Below are 21,877 nucleotides of genomic sequence, written 5' to 3'. Positions count from 1 at the left end.
GGGAGGGTGTGTGGTAGGGAGTGGGGGAGGGTGTGTGGGAGGGAGTGGGGGAGGGTGTGTGGTAGGGAGTGGGGGAGGGTGTGTGGAGGGAGTGGGGGAGGGTGTGTGGGAGGGAGTGGGGGAGAGTGTGGAGGGAGTGGGGGAGGGTGTGTGGGAGGGAGTGGGGGAGGGAATGGGGAGGGAATGGGAGAGGGAATGGGGGAGGGTGTGTGGAGGGAGTGGGGGATTGGATTTTTTCAAAACACAAAATATTCATGTACGAATGAAATTCTCAAACAATAATTAAAAATTATATAAGTATGTGTGTGTGTGTGTGTGTGTGTGTGTGTGTGTGTGTGTGTATGCACGTGTGTTCATTCATGGCTGCTTGTCATACCTGTGTGGAGGTCATAGGTTAAAATACATCTAGATGTATCTCAAGTCATACAATTTAAGGAGACCAAGGATTTTCTATTATCCTCAATTTGAATGTCTTTAATATTTGGTAGGAAGGTGATTAGCTTTATGAGATTTCTTAAATGTATACCTCTGAGCACTTAGTATAAAATAACTCACCAATTGTGTTGGGGGTATGGGGAAGATGATTCTTCATCTTTCCTTTTTCCTCCCATATTTGCTCTACCTGCAGTCTCCCCTCCCCCTCATTTCTGCTCATGGAAATTTCACTCTTCTTCCTGAACGGCTTTGAACTCACAGTATAGACCAAGCTTGCCTTGAACTCACAAGATCCACCTACCTTTGCCTCTGGATTGCTGGGACTAAGGATTTAGCACTAGCAAGGCAGAGGCAGTGAGAGTTATATCTCTGTGAGTATGATGCCAGCCTGGTCTACATAGCAAATTATAGGCCACCCAGGGCTACACAGCACTCTATCAAATGAAAGAGAAGAAAGACAGAAAGAAAACAATAATATTCTCTTTCTCTCTCTCTCTCTCTCTCTCTCTCTCTCTCTCTCTCTCTCTCTCTCTCTCTCTCTCCCTCTCTCTCTCTCTGTTTTTCATTCATTCTTTATTTAGATCTTACTATGTAGCCTTGGCTGGACTGAATAAGGAGGTAGAGACATTGCTGCGTTTCATTCCCCCGAGCATTTAGAATAGTCCTTAGTATACCGAGTACATGTAGTAAAGATTACATAACTCAATTCATGTGAATAACAGATCTGTCATTACTATCAGTGTTTACAGCAGTGGGTGTTCAACCTGCGGCCTTAGGCATGTGAGAGTCCTAACACTAAGCTGTGTTCCTCACAAAACCAAATTTATTCTGTATTGTCATGTCCTTCTAAGGACAGAGAAAACATCATGTCTCCTGCTGATACTTATAAACCATGAGAGTATTATACAATAAATGTGAGTTATTATTTTAAATCATTGGGAGAATATCTAACAATAAGAATTTTAATATGTTGAGGTTCAGGCCTTGAGAAGTGAAGGCAGGAGGATCAGAACTTCTTAGCTACTCCTTCCCTCCCTCCCTCCCTCCTTCCCTCCTTCCCTCCTTCCCTCCTTCCCTCCTTCCCTCCTTCCCTCCTTCCCTCCTTCCCTCCTTCCCTCCTTCCCTCCTTCCCTCCTTCCCTCCTTCCCTCCTTCCCTCCTTCCCTCCTTCCCTCCTTCCCTCCCTCCCTCCCTCCCTCCCTCCCTCCCTGTCTGTCTTTCTGTCTGTCTGTCTTTCTGTCTGACTGTCTTTTTTTGTGGAGCTAGCATCAGATTCTTGCTTATGACAAAAGCCGAGGATTCTGGGCCTAGGTAAGTTACCTGCTCTACGGCAAGGGAATGTGGTGTTCTCATTGCTCTAGCAAGGGTTCCAGGTTTCAGGAGTCTGAAAAGAGAAATTTACTTACACACTTAGAGCAACGCCATTTATGTGACCTGCTAGAGCAAGCGAATAGCTGGTGCCAGAAGTTCAATACTCTGACCTCTAGTGGCTACTTTATAAGATGCCCTTCAGCATTCCTCCACAGACTGGAGGTGATTTCATGTCCCTGTCTAGCAGCATTTAAGAGCTTCAGCTCCTCCCTCTTACCCTATATTTTGAGGCACTCATTCACTAGAGGCAGCCTTTCTTTTGATGTTGCTACAGCATTCCTCCTGTTTTCTCTTTGTTCACACTATCACTCTTTCTTGTTGGGTTCATCCACTCTTGGGGGGAAAAAATCTTCCTTAAAAATTACTGTTGTGCTGGGCGGTGGTGGTACACACCTTTAATCCCAGCACTTGGGAGGAAGAGGCAGGTGGATTTCTGAGTTCGAGGCCAGCCTGGTCTACAAAGTGAGTTCCAGGACAGTCAGGGCTATACAGAGAAACCCTGTCTTGAAAAAAACCAAAAAACCAAACAACAACAACAGCAACAACAAAAAATTACTGTCATATAGTTTTCAGCCAGGGGAGCCTTATTCTGTCAAGTAATTTCTTATACAGGATCAATCTTCACAGTCCCTGTATCCAACATCGATTCTTATGTGCACCCCTTGTTTTGAAATTAGAGCTGGGTTTTGGTCACAGGCTGTGGAAAGTCAATGTAAATCACAGCACATTTAATGCCCAATCCCTACAGTTCACATCTACGTTTGTCCCATTCGCCTAAGAAATAGACTTATCTGTCTTAAGACTGTCGCTATTATGTCCATGCAATCTCTGCACAAACAATTCATATGCACTTTTTAAAGAGCGAATTAAACTCACACACATTGTGTCTCATGAAAAGTTATTGATTGGTTTAAATTCAATAGTACAACCGATAATTGCTAAAGTTATAAACTAAATCTGTTTTTAATTTTTTGTAATTTCTGGATTTATTATTCCTTTGTCCATTGGTTTTATTATTGCTAACATTTTCCCATTCAGTTTTCACTATGGAGACAAAAGCAAGAAAACAAACAACAACAACAAACCTAGGGTCAGGAGATGCAGCTTAGTGGTACAGTGCTTGCTTAGCATGCAGAAGTCCCTGGGTCCCAATACACAGACTGCTAAACCACTCATCCTTCAACAAAAATCTTCATCCCTTTGAAAACATAAAGATTTTGTTCCATATTTTTCACATCATTCCTTTCTTTTTGCTTTTTAAATATAAAGTTATGCATTACTGACAAAGAAAGTATAAAGGTTTCTTCTTATGTATTCTTATGGAATTATTAAATGAAACCTGACTACCTCGGCTGAATTGTCTCTGCAGAAGCAGAAATATAAGCCTACTGCAGTGGGCCACAACCGTAATCCCAGCAGTAGGAGGTAGATGTGGGCACGAGTTTGGTGTTAATTGACTTCTGTTATTCGATAGAACAACTATTATTTTAGTTATTCTTCTCTATAGAAGAGAAGGAAATTAGTTGGGCATGGTGGAGCATGCTTTTAATCCTAGAGATCTGGAGGTAAAGGCAGGTCGATCTGTGAGTTCGAGGCCAGTTCATTCCATATAATGAGTGACTGTGCAATTAAGGTTTTATAGAGAGATGCTGTCTCAAAAGAGATAGAGATGATAGATAGATAGATAGATAGATAGATAGATAGATAGAGGAGGGAACTGATAAAATGTAATGAATGTAATGAAAATGATTTACTCCGGAGGTAATTATTCTGGTAAGTATTTAAAGTCTCCAGTCCCTTTTTGTGAATAATGAGTAGTAATAATAAATGGCAAGATGTTTATGTTAATCTCTTAACTGTGCAGGACAAGTTATAAGGTTATAACTTAGCAGAAGTTAGTTGATAAGCTAACATAATGAGGTAGGAGTGTATTTTCACCTTTGTTTGTAGAAGAATGTGGTAATAATTATAGATAAAAACAAACGCAAACTTGAAACAACGATCTGTTTTGACCTCTCCGGTCTACCGTCGCGGAGCATGCGCAAATCAGCCCGGCGGGACACAAGTGTCATGGCGCTCTCCATCTGAAGTCTGTGCAGTTTCCTGGCAGGGGCTTGTGGTTTTTTTCCTCTCAGTTCGGACAGGTGAAGTTCTGGATCTGTGTATACTGGGGCAAATGGATCAGTGCTCAGCGACCGTGGGCCGAGCTGCATTTTGGGCGGAGCTTCGTTTCCGCAGGTTTTCTCCTTTGGGCCGATCGCCCGCTTGTTCTCGCAGTTTGGAAAAGACTTGGCGGCTGGCGTGGAGAGTCGGACTCTGGAGCGCTGCCTGGAGAGAGGCCGGCGTGGCGGCAGACACTGCTGGCTGGCGACGTCAGGGACTTCCATTCTGCTCTAGCCTCATTTCCCCTCTCGCTTTACCCGTGAATGTACTTGTGCTACGCGATCAGGGCTTCAGGAGATGAGTGTTTTGCACTGAAGTTGGGCATAGGGGCAGAGGTCGCTTGTGTTTTTGCGCCCCCTTCCCCTCTTTTCTTTGCTCCCTTGCTTAGAAAACTTTCCTGTGTCATAAGGGATCACTTGTTTCTTACTTGGTGATTTTCATTGTGCTCAGGTGTTACAGTGCAGGGTAGCAGTTTAAAAAGTGGCTAGATGCATCCTTTTTTTTTTTTTTTTTTTTTTTTTAAGGAAGTTGTAAAGAGGTCATACACTGGTTTTATGAACTTATAGGGTACTCGCATTTTCTAATTAATTTTAATTTTTCAGATTCATCTTTCAAGAGGACTTGAGACCAATTTCAGAAAATCAAGGTATTGGTTTATTTTAGTTTCTAATATTTGAGTAATTAGTTCTGCATTAGAATATGAAGAAAGATGTCTTAAGTTTTTAGTAATTAGCCAGTATCATTTTGTGAAAACTAGATTTCCCTATAACTTCATCGGAGAGACATTTTTGTATCTCTTCCTTAGTTTTTCATTTTCATTAAGAAGCGAGACATGCTCTCTTTCCCATTTGTGGCACATCTGTTTTCTTGTTTGGCTGTTGCTTAGTCCCTGTTATATCCTACTTCTCTACCTGGCTGTTAAATATGACTTTCTTTCTTTTTTTAAAATATGTATTTATAATTTTATGTGCACTGGGATTTTGCCTGCATGTATGTCTTTGTGAGGTTATCAGATCCTGGAATTACAGACAGGTAAGAGCTGCCATGTGGTTGCTGGGAATTGAACCCTGGTCCTCTGGAAGAGCAATCAGTGCTCTTAACTCTGAGCCATTTCTGCAGCCCAAATATGGCATTCCTGAAGGCTTGTTTCTGTACCTCTTCTAGCTGGGTTGTCTTGTTTCTCTCTCCCTCTCTCTCTCTCTTTTTTTTAAAATTTATTTTTATTTTTTAAATTTGTTGAGATGTTGTCTTAATGTTTATCCCTTGTTAGCCTGGAACTCACTATATAGACCAAACTTGCAAGTGCTGGGATTGAGTGTGTGCACCACCATGCCAGGCCAGATTCTTGTTTCCTTTCTGTGCGATGTGATTCACTGCTGTTAAACATGGCTACTTGTCTTTGTAATTCTCATTGTCTTCGGGAGTGTGAAACGGTATATCTTTGTGGGTTTGAATGGCCTTTCCCTCATGGCTGACTTTACTGACAGCTCTCTGTGCTTATCAGATACTTATATATCTTGTTTGGAAGTATGTCTGTTGGGATCCCTTTCCCGTATTTTAATTTGGGGTTGTTTGTATTTTTGGGTTCTTTATTTACTCTGATGAGAGGCCCTTATTGTATTCTATGAGTTACTACTGTTTCCTCCCACTGCATGCTCTCTCATGGTCTTCATATTGTCTTTGAAGCATGAGAATTGTTTTGTTTTGTTTTTTTCTCTTTTTTGAGAACAGTTTTCACATAGCCCAGGTTAGCTTCAAATTTGATTTGTATCTGAGACCAGCCTTTGAGTCCTGGTCCTCCTGCCTTAAATTCCCACGTGCTGGCATTGCAAGCACAAGCCACTGCATCTGGCTGAAACACTAATTTTGATGAAGTCTAACCTGTTTTTCCTTTTGTGCTCTTGTTGTCCTTAACTAAGAAGCCAGTGTCTAATTGGGAAACTTGATACTTGTGATAGCTGTAAGACTCTTCTAGTAGTAGGTCCGTAAGCTTAGGTCTGTAGCCCCTGTGAGTTTACTTTTGAGTATGATGCGAGATGGGGCCCCAGCTGCGTTTCCTTGCGTGTGGCTATCCAGTTGTTTTCGTGTCATTTGTTGAGAAGACTGTTCTGTTTTACATTGTTTTTATACACACTACAGTCACTTGATTCAGTAACGTCTATTTGGCATGCCCTCTAAGTCAGTCTTTATGAAATAATAACTCTAGAATAGTAGATATCAAAGTTATTGGAGGGTCTGTTGAACCTGATATTTGTATCTGTGAGGAGATTTCTAGAGAGGTTTAGCTGATGAAGGAATTTGTGGCCTGGATGCAGGCTGTGCTTTAAGACTGAGTTAGAAAGTGTGTAAATGGAGGGAGCCCGCTGAGCACGAGCACTCCTCCCTGCCTCCTGACTATTGGTGCAGTGTGATGAGCCACCTAATGCCATTCAGACCTTCTTTGCCTGGTTGGACTGTAGCTTTCTAAATTATTAGCCAAAATCACCAATTCTAAGAATAGCCTTGCTGGTGGCTATGAATGATGTAAAAGAGTCCTGGCTCCAATAACTCCAATCACTTCCAGAATGAATATCTCTGCCTAAGGACTATAGGAGACTATGCATCTCAAACGGAGTGGAGACACCTGAATAGCTGGCAGCTCATGACAATGCAGGGTGAAAAGAACCTTGTTGGGACCTCATGCTTGAGCTAGGCAGTAGTAAGCTTACTCTAAGACAGTGGTCAGTTCACACAGTAACAGATTGGAAGACAAGCATAAGGCAGTAAAGAAAGAAGTGATCTCTCTGTGTGGGATGGCCTCCATCTGTGTTGGGCCCTTTTGTCAGTCCCACCTCCTTTCTTTGGTAAGAAAATAATTTTTAGAAAACTCCTAAGGTCAGCGGATGTTCAGTTTCTTTCCTGCACTTCTTCACACTCCAAGCCTGTGCATTTAGATCTGAAAGAGGAAGAATTTCCTGAATGTGTTCAAACTGTTATTTTTTTTTTTTCACTGACAGATATTGCATGTAAATGGAACCTATGTGGGAAAGGCCAATCTTAATGGCTGAGCTGGTAAACCCTTGTTTCTAGGAGGCGAATGCCCAATCCAAAAGATGTTAGACTCCAGAGGGAGGGTAGTGGCTCCGGTGAGTGAGCCGAGTACGGTTGCACCTCAGGTGCTCAATGCAGTCATTATGTCTGCATCTCTTGCTAGGCTTCATTCCTTAGGTAGGTGGCTTCTTTGGCCTGTCACAGATTTCACCAAGTTGGCCTATTACCCCAACTTCATGCACTGGAGTGGAAAGAGAAGCTGTCTTTACTGTCAGTTGTTGTAAAGGTCTTTTCTGGCTGGATCGTCTTGTTGTGACTGACTCTGAGCAAATCACTGTCTAGGAAAAGGAAGGAAGGAGCGACTGACTGGGATGTGCTCATTACCATAACAGTTTTTAGGATGGGTGCTTGGCTCACTTTTTTTTTTCTTTTACTGATGATAGATATATAAGTGGCTGAGATTTAAATAGAGGTTTGAATTATGATGCACACGCTGTTAAAGATTTAAAGCAAACATTGCAAATTCCAGGCACAAAAATAGGCCTGGTAGGAAGCCACTCTGTTATTTGGATGATGTGAGCAGAAAGATGGGAATCCTATAGAAGAACAAAAAGGGAGCTTATCAGACAGGCTTGAAGACACATGACTATATAGCAGTGGGTCGCAACCTTCCTAATGCTGCAACCCTTTAATACAGTTCCTCATGGTGTGGTGACCCATAACCTTAAAATTACTTTTAGTGCTACTTCATAAACTGTAAATTTGCTATTGTTATGAATTGTAATGTAAATAACTGTGGTTTTTGATGGTCTTAGGTGACCCCCGTGAAGTTATTTGCACCCCCCCAAAGGGGTCATGACCTACAGGTTGAGAACTGCTGATTTATAGTCTTCACACTGGTTCAGATAACCTAATGAGGAAAGTTAATAGGTAATAGATGCCATAGTATGCATGGGCCTAGACTCTTTCTTTACTGCCAGCTTCAACCCCAATTCATTACTTCTTTCTTTGAGGTTATTTTATTTTATATATATGAATATTTTGCATGCATGTACATATGTGCACCACATACATGCCTGGTACCTTTGAGGTTCAGAAAAGGGTATCAGATTCTCTGGAACTGGAATCATAGATGGTATTGAGTCACCATGTGGGTGCTGGGAACAGAACCCAGGTCCTCTGCTAGAGCCACAGGCTTTCTTATCTGCTAAACCATCTCTCTATCCCCTTCTCTAAGACTTTTATCATTATGGCATGTTGGATTTTGTCAAAGGCATCTATTGAGATGATCATGAGGTTTTTTTCATCTTTAAGTTCATTTATGTCATTTATTGGCTTAATATATGCTGAACTATCTCTACATCTCTGGGATACAGTTAATTTAATGTTTTTGATATAGACCTACCTGTGTTTGGTTTGTAAACATTTTATTCATGATTATAACATTAGTGTTTACCAGGGGTATTAGCTGGTAGTTTTCTTTTTCTTTCTTTCTTTTTTTTTTTTTTTAATGTGTGTGCCTTTATTTGGTTTTGATATTAGAGTAATACTTTGTAGTTGTTTACCAATACTAGTTTTGATTGGCATAGCTGTCCTATGTGTGTGTGTGTGTGTGTGTGTGTGTGTGTGTGTGCATGCATGACTCACCATATTATATGTATATGAGCGTTTTTGCCTGTATGTATTTATGTGCACCAAAAATGTGCCTGGTGCCCAAGGAGGTCAGAAGGTGCCAGATCCCTTGAACTGGACTTATGATGGTATTGAGCCTCTGTGTGGGTACTGGAACTGAACGATGGACTTCTATAAAATCAGCAAGTTCTCTTATCTGCTGAGCCATCTCTTGAGCCCCACCAATCACTCTTTTTTTTGTTTGTTTGTTTTTTTGTTTTTTTGTTTTGTTTTTCGAGACAGGGTTTCTCTGTATAGCCTTGGCTATCCTGGAGCTCACTTTGTAGACCAGGCTGGCCTCGAACTCAGAAATCCGCCTGCCTCTGCCTCCGGAGTGCTGGGATTAAAGGTGTGCGCCACCACCGCCCAGCCCCACCAATCACTCTTAAAGTCAGGTATACCAATTCCTTCTCACAGTACTGGAGGCCTTGGTGGTCACTGGCCTCAGCAGCAGTGGCTGATGGGAATTGCTGGCTTTCTGTTTCCTTTCTCTTGAAAAGACCCTGCCCTACTTTCTCTCCATAGTATTAGTTATGACATTTTCAGTTCAGTCATGGGTGTTCTATATATGCAGGACTTGCATGGTTGTTTCTTTGGTTTATCTATGTTTTCTGTGGACTTAGGTTTCACAGAGTTAAGAAGATTCAAGGTTGGTAAGAATTGTTGACCAATACCATGCTAAGTGGATTTTTATAAACCTCTGCTATTTGTAACTTTTTTCTGTCCTACAAAAGATGCCTTCTGCGTCTTGTGATGTACTGCTGGATGACATAGAAGATATCATATCACAGGAAGATTCAAAGCCACAGGACAGACAGTTCTCAAGAAAGCATGTGTTTCCTAAAGTACGAAGGCGGAATACCCAAAAATATTTGCAAGAAGAGCCCAGGCCACCAAGTGACAGGTAAGCATTCCTCAGAATTACATTCACTTCCGTCCCAGAAGAGGCTGGCACTGCTGGCCTACACTGTATGTGCAGTAACTCCAGGTATAGGATCTTTGTATTTCTAGTAGGAAACATAGAGCTTAAAAAAAAAAAAAAAAAAAAAAAAGGAATTGCTTCAAATCTGGCCAGTAATAGGTTAAAAACTCAGAAATTTCTAATTCTTCATACCAAGGGCATGGGGAATTAGGGGAACGGATATGATCAAATTACATTGAAGAGAATTTTCCAAGAATTAATTAAAAACAAAACAAAATACCAGTTTAAATGTTCTTTGAAGGAAGGTGATAGGACACTAGGAGTTGTTTTGATTTGACTATAGTTGGTATAAATCTGTTGTAATTGCAGATTAAAGCTTTGAATCCTCTGTGGCAGTGGGTGTTTTGGACGTGTGATTATTGTTAGCATATTAGTGAGTGCTTAGGGATCACACACAAGGCACTGGGCACAAAGACCATTGTCCTGTCTGCCCTTTTGTGGTGGGATTCTAGACAGTAAGAGTGTAGTAGGACACTGCAGAGGTGATTGCCTAGCTGTCCATAGCCTGTGACTGTTCACCTAGTAAATGGTGGGCAGCTCTCATGTTGGCTTTGTTTAGATGATTGAGCTTTTCAGGGCTCTGCATGGAGAAGGTGGTTTTTTATTTTTATTTATTTATTTTATTAGATATTTTCTTCATTTACATTTCAAATGCTATCCCCAAAGTCCCCTATACCCTCCTCCCGCCCTGGTAGAAGGTGTTTTAATTAGTGGAGTTTGTCACATTTATTTCAAGCATGTCTTTATTGTCATTTCTGTTTACTTTTAAGTTGTTAGGACAGTCTAAGAGGAGAGTCTTTTTGTCCTTCCGAGATAAATTCTCTAGAAACCTGTGACTGGAGTTACATGAATTATGGAGTTTTCAAGTTTGGTTATTTTTAATCTGTAAATTTTAAGTGGATAAAGATTGCAACTAGTATTTAAGAGTTTGTGAATGGACAGTTCATCAGCCTTTGTTTTTATTTATTTATTTATTTTTATTTATTTATTTTCTGAGACAGGGTTTCTCTGTGTAGCCCTGGCTGTCCTGGAACTCACTTTGTAGACCAGGCTGGCCTCGAACTCAGAAATCCGCCTGCCTCTGCCTCCCAAGTGCTGGGATTAAAGGCGTGCGCCACCACTGCCTGGCTGTTTTTATTCTTAATATGTTTTCTGTGTTGTATACTCTGTAAATGTTCATGAGAGTGAACAGGTACCTGTGTGTGTGTGTGTGTGTGTGTGTGTGTGTGTGTGTGTGTGTGTGTGTGTACACTACAGGTCAGATTAGGTATCTTCCTTGATTGCTTTCCACCTTATTTCTTGGGACAGGGACAGGGACAGGGACTGTCACTGAAGCTGGAGCTGTTGATTCTGCTAGGGTGGCTGCCTGTTTGTTCTAGGGATTCTTCTGTCTTCTCCCTGACAGGCACTGGGGTTGCATATGCCTGCTGCTCCACCTGACTTTTTTTCTGGGTGCTGGGTGTCCAGTACCCCCAGGTCATATCCTCATACTTATAGGGTAGTACTTTATGGCATCACCGTCTCCTCAGCCCTTCTTGTTTTGGGTGCTACAGCTGCCATTTTCGGTGTGACCGTTTGTGTGTATCTTTCTAAAAGCTGCATCAGTCATTGGTGGTATGGTGAGTAGGGATTAAAACTACAATCCAGAGAAGACCTTTTTCTGAGGCAAGATCTCTTGTAGCTTGGTCCACAGATGACCCTGAACTTCCTGCTTCTCTTTCCTAAGTGCTGGGATTACAGTTGTGTGCCACCTGGCTTGAAAGGACATTTTTAAAATTAAAATTTGTATTTAAAATGTTTTTCAAAAATGACATCTTATTTACTTAGGATGTATGAGCAGGCATGAGCGCGTGCTGAAGCACGTGAGTGAGGGTCAGAAGTCAGCTTAGGAGTCGGTTCTCTAACGTGGATCTCGGGGTTGGACTCAGGTCATCAGGCGTGGGGGCAGGCTCCGTGACCTGCTAAGCCTTCTCATGGATCCAAAAGGACGTTATTTATTTACTTCTAACATCATTTTCACCTTCTATTGAAGATAGATTTTGTTCAACATAATTTTCTGATTATGATCTCTCCTTCCTCTACTCCTCCCAGCTCCTATCCATCTCCCCTCCCATCCAGATCCACCCCTTTTCTGTCTCTCTCAGAAAACAAACAGAATAAAATAAAATGTAATAAGAGAAAACAGAAAGGCATTGACCTATGACTATAGTGTCAATTTATTGCTACATTTGTTTGGTTTTACCCTAGTGTCTGGCCTATCCAGTCTGGCCCAACATTGTTGGGGATGTGTTCTGTCTCATGGAGTGGGCCATAAATCCAATCAGATATTAGCTGGCATGTCTCACAAGCCTTATGCTACTGTTGCACTAGTGCAGTGATTCTCTGTCTTCCTAATAATGTGACCCTTTAATACAGTTCCTTATGTTGTGGTGACCCTCAACTATAGAATTACTGCATTGCTACTTCATAACTGTAATTCTGTTATAGCTATGAATTGTAATGTAAATATCTGACATGGGGGATATGCAGCCTCCGAAGGGGTCATGACTGGTGGGTTGAGAAGCTCCGAAGCACTGCACTAGTGCATCTGGTATGGAGGTCACCATTGTAGTCTGAAGAGTTTGCAGCTGGGTTAGTATTTACCCTCTCCTCTAGTAGTCTGCAGAGTACATTTCAGTACTGTGACCATTTAGTCAGTAGTGGTGAAGGCTCTTGGTAGGCAACAACTGCACTTCTCCATGTTCAGTGAGATGTGTAGGTGTTGTCTTTAGCAGTAGGGCCTTACCATAAGCGTATGGAGAGCAATCTTATCAACAGCCTGGGTTGTTTTGGGGTTCCCATGGGACCCTTAGACCAACAACTCAGTTAGAGGTAATCTATTTCTAGTCCTGGCATTTGGTGACAAAAGACACAAAAGGACATTGTATAAAGACAGAGAGCCTTCTTGTGACTCCTTGGTTATTTTATCCGGATTTTAGTTTTAAAACACTTTGCTTATTATTGTGTCTGTATGCAGAATGTGTTTAAGTCTTAGGTAGGGTTTTTATTTCTGCAATGAAACACCATGACCAAAAAGCACGCTGGGAGGAGAGGGGATTATACAGCTTACACTTACTTTCACAGCACTTTCTTCATTGAAGGACGTCAGGACAGGAACTCAAATGGCAGCTTCATTGAGGTAGAAGCTGATGCAGAAGTCATGGAAGGATTCTGCTAACTGGCTTGCTCCCAGTGGCTTGCTCAGCCTTCTTTCTTATAGAACCCAGGACCACCAGCCCAGGGATGGTACCACCACGATGAGCTGGGTGACAAGTGCATTTACTCGCCCATCTAGCTCACTGACCCTTATTTTAGAGTTTTGTTGCAACGGCAGATTTTAAAATAGTTTGGTGCATTCTGTAACTAGATTGTGAATTGATTCGTTTGTTTTTTTGTGTAATGTGCCCTAAAATCATCGAGTGGCTTTTATCTTAAGAATCACTTACAGATACTCACTTTGTTCTAATTGATTACTTAACAGCACTATTCCAGGCATACAGAAAATTTGGATCCGAACATGGGGCTGCTCACATAATAATTCGGATGGAGAATACATGGCTGGACAGCTTGCTGCCTATGGCTATAAAATTACAGGTAATGAGATCCATAATGTATTTTATTGATTATATTTCAGAGTTGCAGATTTTGGAGACAGGTAGTCTAGCCCCAGCAGTTTAAGGGAATTTTAGAGTAATTTAATGATAGGAAGGTAGAGCACTAATAGCGACTATATATTATTAGATAACTGGTTACATCTTTCTTGACTTCTATTGTATTTCTGTTTGTTTATATTACATTTTATTTGTGTGTGTATATGCAGGGTGGAGGGGTGGGAGGGGACACACATGCACAGTGGTACACATGTGGAGGTCAGGAGACAGCTGCAGGAGAAGAGACCTCTCTCCTGTGTGGGATCTTGGGGCAGGCTTGACGACAGGTGCCTTTGCCCACTGAGCCATCTCACCTGCCTGGTTATTTTAAAATAACCTTAAAACCTTTTGTATTTTGAAGTGAAACTGCAGGAAATTCATGTAAGGCCAAAGGAGGGCATTAGCTGTTTGGAGTAACAGTCAGTGAGAGCTGCTTCGTGGGTATCAGGACTTAAACTGGGGTCCTCTGGAAGAGCACCATGGTTTGAAATGTTGAGACATATATCTAGTCCCACTTTTAGCAATTTTTATTCTAATTTTTTATGATACTTTATTTTATGTATAGTGGTACAATTTATACACTGAATAACATAAGAGGATGATTATATGTATTTTTTTGGTCAGAGTTTAACTTTGTAGTTCTGGCTGGTCTGGATCTTGTTATGTCAACTGGTTGGCCTTGAACTCACAGCATTGATCCTTCTGCCTCTCTTGGGATTAAGACATATACCACCATGACCAGTCTAGCTTCATATTTACTGTGCGTATGTGCACTTCCGTGGGCTCTGGAGATCCGGACTGTTAGCTTGTGGAGGAAGTACTTTATACCCTGAGACGTCTCCACAGCCCTCCTTGTTGTCTTTTTTAACACTGTGGAGTTCGCAGAGTCTTTACCTCTGCTAAACATATCCTTTGTTTTGAGCTGTATTTCCCCAACTCTCTGTAGACCTCAAGTTGAGACCTGAAACATAATTTGCATGGTTTCTGGATTACTGATATTAGGTGTTTTGGTTATTGTGGATTAGTGGGATTGTGTTAATATTATTAATTTAAATTGTTTTTGTTAATTAAGTATGGGCCTAAAATATCAATGAATATAACATAGGTGTAAAATTTAGATTTCATGTACTGAATACAGGGATTATTGGAAAGAAGTTAAGATTTCTTAATAGCTACTTGTAGCCATTTTACTATTTGGTGAAGAAACATGATTTGGGTAAAGATACTTGAAATTGCTGTCTGTAACTCCGAGTCTGATACATGATAATTCTGCAGGAAAACGTAAGATTTGGAGTGAAGGAAAAGATTCATCGTTTAAAAAAATATTGCTCTGAGACAGGGATTCAGAGTCCCCAAGTAGCTGAGGATGGCTTGCGTTTCTGCTCCTCCGTGTGGTTTGGTGCTGGGCCGGAACCCAGGGCAGGGGTGTGCTAGGCAGGCAGGCAGGCAGGCCACCTTCGGAGGAGAGCCCATGGAGATGGGTGGTGTTTTCCTAGCAAACGTCACACAGAACAATTAGTATCAAGAAGAGTGGGAGATGATAGAATTAAATGGGCAAGGTGGCAAGTAGGTGAACTTTCTTCATGGGAACTAGTGTTTTTAAAAGGAATATGTTGTGGCTGAGCTGGCAGGTGCACTTGGGGAACTGAGGCAGGAGGACTGTGAGTTGTAGGTAGCTGCTGTGTAGTGGGACACTGTCTCAGAAGCAAGTGGAGACGTGATGTGAACACCTGCATCCCAGGAGCATCCTCCAGGAAGCAGGCTGAAGGCTGACCTCTGCCCTAGGAAGGCTCTGTTGCTGTTTCTGTTGAAGAGCTTGCCAAATTATCTCCAGTGTCTTCATTTGTGGGAAACTGTCGTGTCTTCTCACATGAAGTGTTATAAACAAGCGACCTGTGGGTAAGATTTGGGGCATGCTAGTGAATAATGCTGTTCTAGTTAACAGTAGACATTTCATCTTTTATTTTTTCTTACTCTATAGCCCAGGCTGGCCTTAAACTCACAGGAACACTCCTGCCTAGTGAGTACTGGGATTTTTGGTAGTTACATTTCTGTTTGTCATAATTGGTTCTGGGAACTCTTGAAGAGTAGCAGCAATTCTTGTTTATTTATTGATTTTAACATACTGCCTCACTGTCTCTTTCCTCTGTGAGGACCAGGCTGGCCTCAGCTCATAGAGCAGCAGTACTTCGTATGCTTTCTGGGTCTCTTCAGACTCCCTCATAATACAGTTCTATCAAAAAACTCATTACAACTGGGTACGTAGTTCTAGTAAAATATGAGCCTGGCTTCCCTAGGTGGGTCCCGCATTCACAACAGTTATGCTAATGTGTAGTTATACCTGTTGCTCATGGGTATTGCATGTGCATGATGGTTTGTGGGAAAGTCCGCCCCCGGTTGAGTTCTCATAGGCACATGAGGGGACTGTGTGCTTGTGGACCATCTTATGGAAGTCAGAACTGAGTCTTTATCTTGGGTGTCCTAGTTGCAGAAAGCGTAAACATCTCTAGGCTGTTACATTCTTGATGGTTCCTTTGTATCTTTGTATATAGCTTAATCAGTTGGCAAGTATGTTGTGAGCATACTGTGTATTCGTGGGTAGAGTTCTAGGAACTTGTGGAGACACAAAAGGAAGAATCTTTATATTGCTTAAATCTTAGAGGTTGTCTTGGGCAATGCTTATTTCTAATGGATTCTTGCTTTCTCTTTTAATAATAGAGAAAAGTAGGATCTGCTGTAGTTAAAAACTTTTATAATCTGTATTTTAGAAATACTGTAGCATTTTGTGTTTGATTTGAGGAACTCTCTCGTGTAGGGAGACAGCACAGTGGACTGACTCAGGTGTATAGCGTACTCCTGGGCTTTGGCCACTCAATGCGAAGTATCTTTAACTTGTGTGCCTGAGGTCAGTTTCATGTATTTGATTCATGTATGGAGAATTTTATATAGGAAATGCATACAAGGATCACATTACTGATTAGGTTATTAAAATGAAATTTTTAGTTTGTGTTGATGTTGACAGAAGTAATGCTTGTTACATAAAGTTACTTAAAAACCGCAGTGACAGCAAATGTTGCCTGGTTATCTCAGTTTCCTTTGCTGGCTTGTGCTTTTGTCACGTCACACGAACATATCAAGCTTACCTAGATGATAAGTTACATTAAGACACAGAGTAAGCTGGGTGTGGCGATACATGCCTTTGGTCCCAGCACTCCTAAGAGGGTTATAAATGATATACACTCTGATTGTGAGTGGTTTAAGTTGTGGAAGATGATCAGTGTTATTGAATACCAGTTATATCCCTCACCCCCTTTTTTATGCAAAGTAATTTTTTCTTGCTTTTAATTGAAAAGATTTTTAAAAAACCAACAAAACCCATGTTTTCTGATTATATTTCTCCTCCCCCAGCTCCTCCCAGATTTCCCCACTTCCCCACTCGCCCAGGGTGGAAACCCTTTCTCTCATTAGGATACAAAGAGGCAATAAGTAAGTAAATAAAATAAAAAATACAAACAAACCAGACTAGGACAGAACAAACAAACAAGCAAACCAAAAGGAAAAGTGTCTGAGATAAAGCTCAAGAAACATCACACACGCAGGAACTCCATAAAAATACAAAATGGGATGTCATTTATACATGCATGCACACATGCAAAGGACCTGTAAGGGTAAAAAAACAGCCCTGAAAAAACATTATGAGACCGAGAACCTCCAAAAATTCTATTGAATTTGTTTTATGTTGGCCATCTACTGCTGGATGTGAATGAGGCTTAGCCCTAAGAGTAGTGACTAGACTCCATTGGATCAAATGTTCTTTTCCTTTCTGAGCAGTTAGCAATTGGAGATAGCTTCTGGACTAGGGTATGGGCATGTGTCTACTTCGCCTCTCACTGCTGGGACCCCATCTGGCTTAGACCTTTACAGGACCTATAAGTGCAATCACAGTCTCTATGAGTTCATATGTGCATCTTGCTGTCTTTTGAAGACCTGCTTCTTTGGTGTTCTCCACCCCCTCTGGCTCTTACAATCTTTTTGCCTCTTCTGCAGGGTTCCCTGAGCCCTGAGGGGAGGGAATTAATGGAGAGACCCCATGTAGGGTTGAGTGTTCCAAGGTCTCTTACTGTATGCTTATTGTCCAGTTGTGAGTCTCTGTTTATTCTCATCCACAGCTGATGCTGACTGAGGAAGATGCTAATCTATGAATATAGCAGAATGTCATTAAGTATTGTTTTATTGTTATTTTCCTTTAGCAGAAGAGTAGTATTTGGATCTCCTATATCCCTGGTCTAGCTATTCCAAGTTCTTGGACACATGAGCAGAATCAGAGACAGGTTCATCTCATGGAGTGGGACTCAGATCTAATCAGACGTTACTTGGTTTGTCCTACGAGTCTCCTGCCATTATTGCATTAGCACATTTTGCATGTAGAGCACCGTTACAACGGTGCTCAAAGAATTTGTTGCTTAGTTGGTGTCTACCTTTCTCCTTTGGTAGCATGCAGAATGTCTTCTGGTTCTGTGACTGTTTAGTCAGTAGGAGTCAAGGCTCTAGGTAGGCAATAGTTGGACTCCTCCACGTGCAGTGAGTTGTTGTCTTCAGCAGTAGGGCTTTACTCTAAGCTTGTGGAGAGCAGTATATAGTTCTGTAGTCTTGGCACCAATCTGCATTGGCCAACAGCTTGATTGTACATAACTCCAAGAATACATTTTTTTTTTTTTAATTAAAGGCATGGGGCCACCACACCCGGCTTTTTCTTTTTTCTTTTTTCTTTTTTTTAAGTTTTATTTATTAGTATATGTAAGTACACTGTAGCTGTCTTCAGACACACCAGAAGAGGGCGTCAGATCTCATTACGGGTGGTTGTGAGCCAACATGTGGTTGCTGGGATTTGAACTCAGGACCTCGGGAATAGCAGTCAGTGCTCTTAACCACTGAGCCATTTCACCAGCCCCCAGCAAGAATACATTTTTAAAAGAGAAAAATTGTAGTGAACAGACATAATGTCCAAATAAAACTAAAGACTTTAGTGAAAGTCATTAGAGTGTGCATATATGTGTTTGCATGTATGTGTGTGTTAATAATGACTATCATTTGGAAAGATTTTTATTATATAAAGCCATTTATATAATAGGGCATCACAATGTTACAATTTGAAAGGCCATTGATATATTTAATTAATTGCTGGATGCTATGCATAATTCTCTGTGGCCTCAAGGGACAAATGTATCTTTGAGAAATATAGCAGGACCGTTGTGCCACCAGGACTGGGTGGCCCACTTCAGAAGGAGAGCACTGTGGTCACGTGCTGCACAGCTCTACTGAAATACCATGGCCAGTATTTTTCCTATTAAAATAAAAATATTAAACATCCTACATATAATTTACTTTGTTTGCCAATAAATTTTGCCTGAATTACTATAAGATCTTGCATGAAAGTTGTTGAGAAAAAAATGGCTTCTTATAAAGAGTTATACTTTATATTATAAAAACTACTGAGTATTTTCTATTCACGTTTCTATAATCTATGTTCTCTGTATTAAATATTTTGTTGAAATTTTGAAGTACTTGGGCTGGGGAGATAACTCACTCACTTGTGTGGTGCACAGGACCGAGATTCAGCTCTGTTATCTACTTAAAACAAAGACATGAGCAAAACCAAAATCCAAACAAAACAGAACAAAGCACCCAGTGAAGTGCTGTGCTTTGGTGACCCTAGCTCTGGGGAGGCAGACAGACAGATTCCTGGGTCTCTTGCCATGCTTGCTTGGCAAGGTCTAGGCCAGTGAGAGGCTGTCCACTTGCCTCCACACACATGCTCATACATTTGCATGTGTTACTGTGCACACATGCATTTGCATGTGTTACTGTGCACACATGCATTTGCATGTGTTACTGTGCACACATGCATTTGCATATATACTCATACATGCACACACACACAAATATTTTGTAGTACCTTATTGAACTATAACTATATTTAGAAGGGTGTTTAAGACTTTGTTGCCGAGGTATAAAGTGGGATACACAATGATTTGTTGCCTCTTTGAAGTGGCTGAGATTACAAACTTAGGCTATGCTTGGATTTGAACTTAGGGATTCTGGAGTGCTAGGTTGACACTCCTCACAGAGCTACTTTCGTGATTTCTCTGTTAGTTTCTGTTTCTTCTTTATATACATGTTTGTTTTTCAGGCAGCACAGAAATAATTAATATATATATCAAATCAAATATATATATTTGATTTATTTGTCTAGTTGGCTGAGAAATTTCCCCATATTTGGCTTCTTAGGAAGTGCCCAAACTCATTTTGGACAGAATGCTAAGCAGCCCTGATTTGTCCTATACTGTGTCATCTGTACAAACCAAGGAGTGTGGGCCTTTCCTGTGTCCTTTGTACTTCAAGCAGTATTCTCCTTATGTTTAAATAATCTTGAATGATTGAGGAGAATGTTGGCTTTCTTGAAGGATTAGTTGGAAAATCTGGTTTGGTCTCCAGAATTTGAATGATTGATTAGAATCTTCATTTTTTGTTTTTTGTTTTTCAAGACAGGGATTCTCTCAGAATCTTCACTATTTTTAAAGGAGTAAGTGAATTCTCTAGTTCTTGGTTCTGGGTCCTCGCTCTGAAGACGCTTATCATTTGTCTAAAATGAATGGCCAGCAATGGTTAGACTTCCATGCTAGTGAGTCATTTGATACAGAGTGAAAACCTGCTTTCCCAATTTTCCCACTATTAAAATTGTGATACTGTTACCATTCTCCTGTTTCTCCTTGTGAGCTTGCAGTTTGTTCTTCATGCTGTTAACATTTGACCTAAACTTCAGCTTTGTGTAGCTTGTGAGCAGCAAAGCCAGCCATATGCTGTTTTCCTGAATAAACTTGATTGAAAGGGGAACTGTATCAGGAGATTGAGGCTTTAAAAAACTTCTGGCCTGCTACACTGTGTTCTACCTACATGTTAGAGGTTTTATGAGACAAATAAAACACATATCCATATACTTTCAGAAATCTGATACCTATTTAATTGCTTAATAAAGTTCAGATTATGCTTAAAAATATTGTACAGTGTTCTTGAGTAATTTATGTAGAAATAGCCTGTGTTTAAATTGTAGTTTTCTTTCTTAAGAAAATGAGTAGATGACAAATTACCATGAAAGCATCATTTAAAACATACTTAATTTTTTTATTTTTATTTTTTGTTGCCTTCTTTAATTTTGGGTCTAAAAACTTCAGGGACATTAGTAGTTGAGTATGTTCAACACTCTGGCCTTCAGAAGGTTTGTGTTAAAAATAAGATGTGTTTCTAGCTTTTGAACAGCAGATGGCAGTATTGCATCATGCGATCACTTAGTGGTGTTATGACCCCTGAACATGAATTCCATGTTACAAATGATCATCTAATAAAATGATTAGAAGTCATTAAGTTACCTAACATTTAATTTTTCTCTGCTTTTTTTCTATTTTTAACAGTATTTATATAAGAACTTGGCAAATTGACCTTTTCAGAGGCCATGTGAGCTCTTGTTAATCTGAGATGCAGTGCGCAGCAAATCAGATGTGTGATTATCCAATGATGGGCTGACAGCTTCAACTGGTCTTGGTCGCTTTCACTGCTCGTCCTAGTGTCTGGTTGTGGCTTTCCGTAGGAATATATTAAGGTGGGATTTTTGAATCTGAGGAAAAACTATTTGTTACTTTATGACTCTCTTACTTTCAGGCTTACTAAAAACAGTGGCATGGGTCCATCTTGAGTGCCTCATGAATTCTCAGACCTGTTTATTAAACAGGGTTAGGAAATGGTAAAGCAGAAAGAGTTGAACTCTGCACTTTCACATTCCCCTCTGACTTGACGTGGGTTTGAGGGTTGATGTAAGAGGGGCCTAGAATCTTGGTACAGGTTTATATATACTCTTTGGTATGTATTATATTTATGGTAATCTGAGGGCTTTCTTAGTGGTGGTAGTTGTGCCTTAACATTGTTTTCATGAACCTGATCATCTTAGACCCTCCTCTCCATAAGCCACAACGCTTTGGCACCACTGCTGTTTAGTATATTTCTGCTTACTGAAATAGTGACTTCTTAGCCAGTCCCCACCTAAGTGTGATTCACCCATTTTTCCTTTCCTTTGGTGAAGTCTTTCCATCTTACTCAGCTTGGACATTTCAGAGATACTTGGTCAGCAAATCAGAGCTGAAGTACCCAACTTTTAACACTCACACTGTAAAATAAGGGTAAAATCAGGTAATATCTTCTATTAGCTTAATTGCTAGCCAGCTAGCTCTCTCCCTCTCCCACTCCCTTTCCCCTCCCCCTCCCTCTTCACCTCCCCCTCTCCCATTCCCTTTCTCTTTCCCTCTCTCTCCCTGACAGAGTCTTACTGTATAGCCCAGGCTAGCCTTAAGCTTACAGTGATCGTCCCGTGTTAGTCCTCTGAGTCCTGTGATTAGTCCTGAGCACTGCCTTTGGTAGAAGTGGAGGATTAAATGAGCTAGCATGAGCAGTGTCCATGTGTGTTTGAATTACAAGTGCCATTGCAC

The 21,877-nt window shown here is 40.9% G+C and overlaps 1 protein-coding gene across 5 annotated transcripts in view; it reads left to right on the top strand.

The window, feature by feature from the left end:
* The first annotated feature begins 3,828 nt into the window (after positions 1-3,828).
* Positions 3,829-21,877, top strand: part of Cdkal1 (CDK5 regulatory subunit associated protein 1-like 1) — a 663,938-nt gene continuing 645,889 nt past the window's right edge. For 3 of the 5 annotated variants that reach the window (NR_131896.1, NM_144536.3, NM_001308486.1), the window contains exons 1-4: positions 3,839-3,949; positions 4,571-4,614; positions 9,404-9,573; positions 13,172-13,284. Coding sequence is in view for 3 of the 5 variants with exons in the window: in NM_144536.3 (NP_653119.1) it covers positions 9,404-9,573; positions 13,172-13,284 (283 nt within the window). In the remaining 2 variants the exon portion in view is untranslated. Of the gene's footprint in view, positions 3,950-4,570; positions 4,615-9,403; positions 9,574-13,171; positions 13,285-20,809; positions 20,998-21,877 lie in introns of all 5 variants that reach the window. The other 2 variants (XM_017315589.2, XM_011244342.3) reach the window with 2 other exon arrangements.

The sequence above is a fragment of the Mus musculus genome, chromosome 13 (genome assembly GCF_000001635.26).
Source record: "Mus musculus strain C57BL/6J chromosome 13, GRCm38.p6 C57BL/6J".
In the NCBI taxonomy this organism is placed as follows: domain Eukaryota; kingdom Metazoa; phylum Chordata; class Mammalia; order Rodentia; family Muridae; genus Mus; species Mus musculus.
Note: the sequence above shows the minus strand (reverse complement) of the source record. Positions and strands in the feature narration are given on the sequence as shown.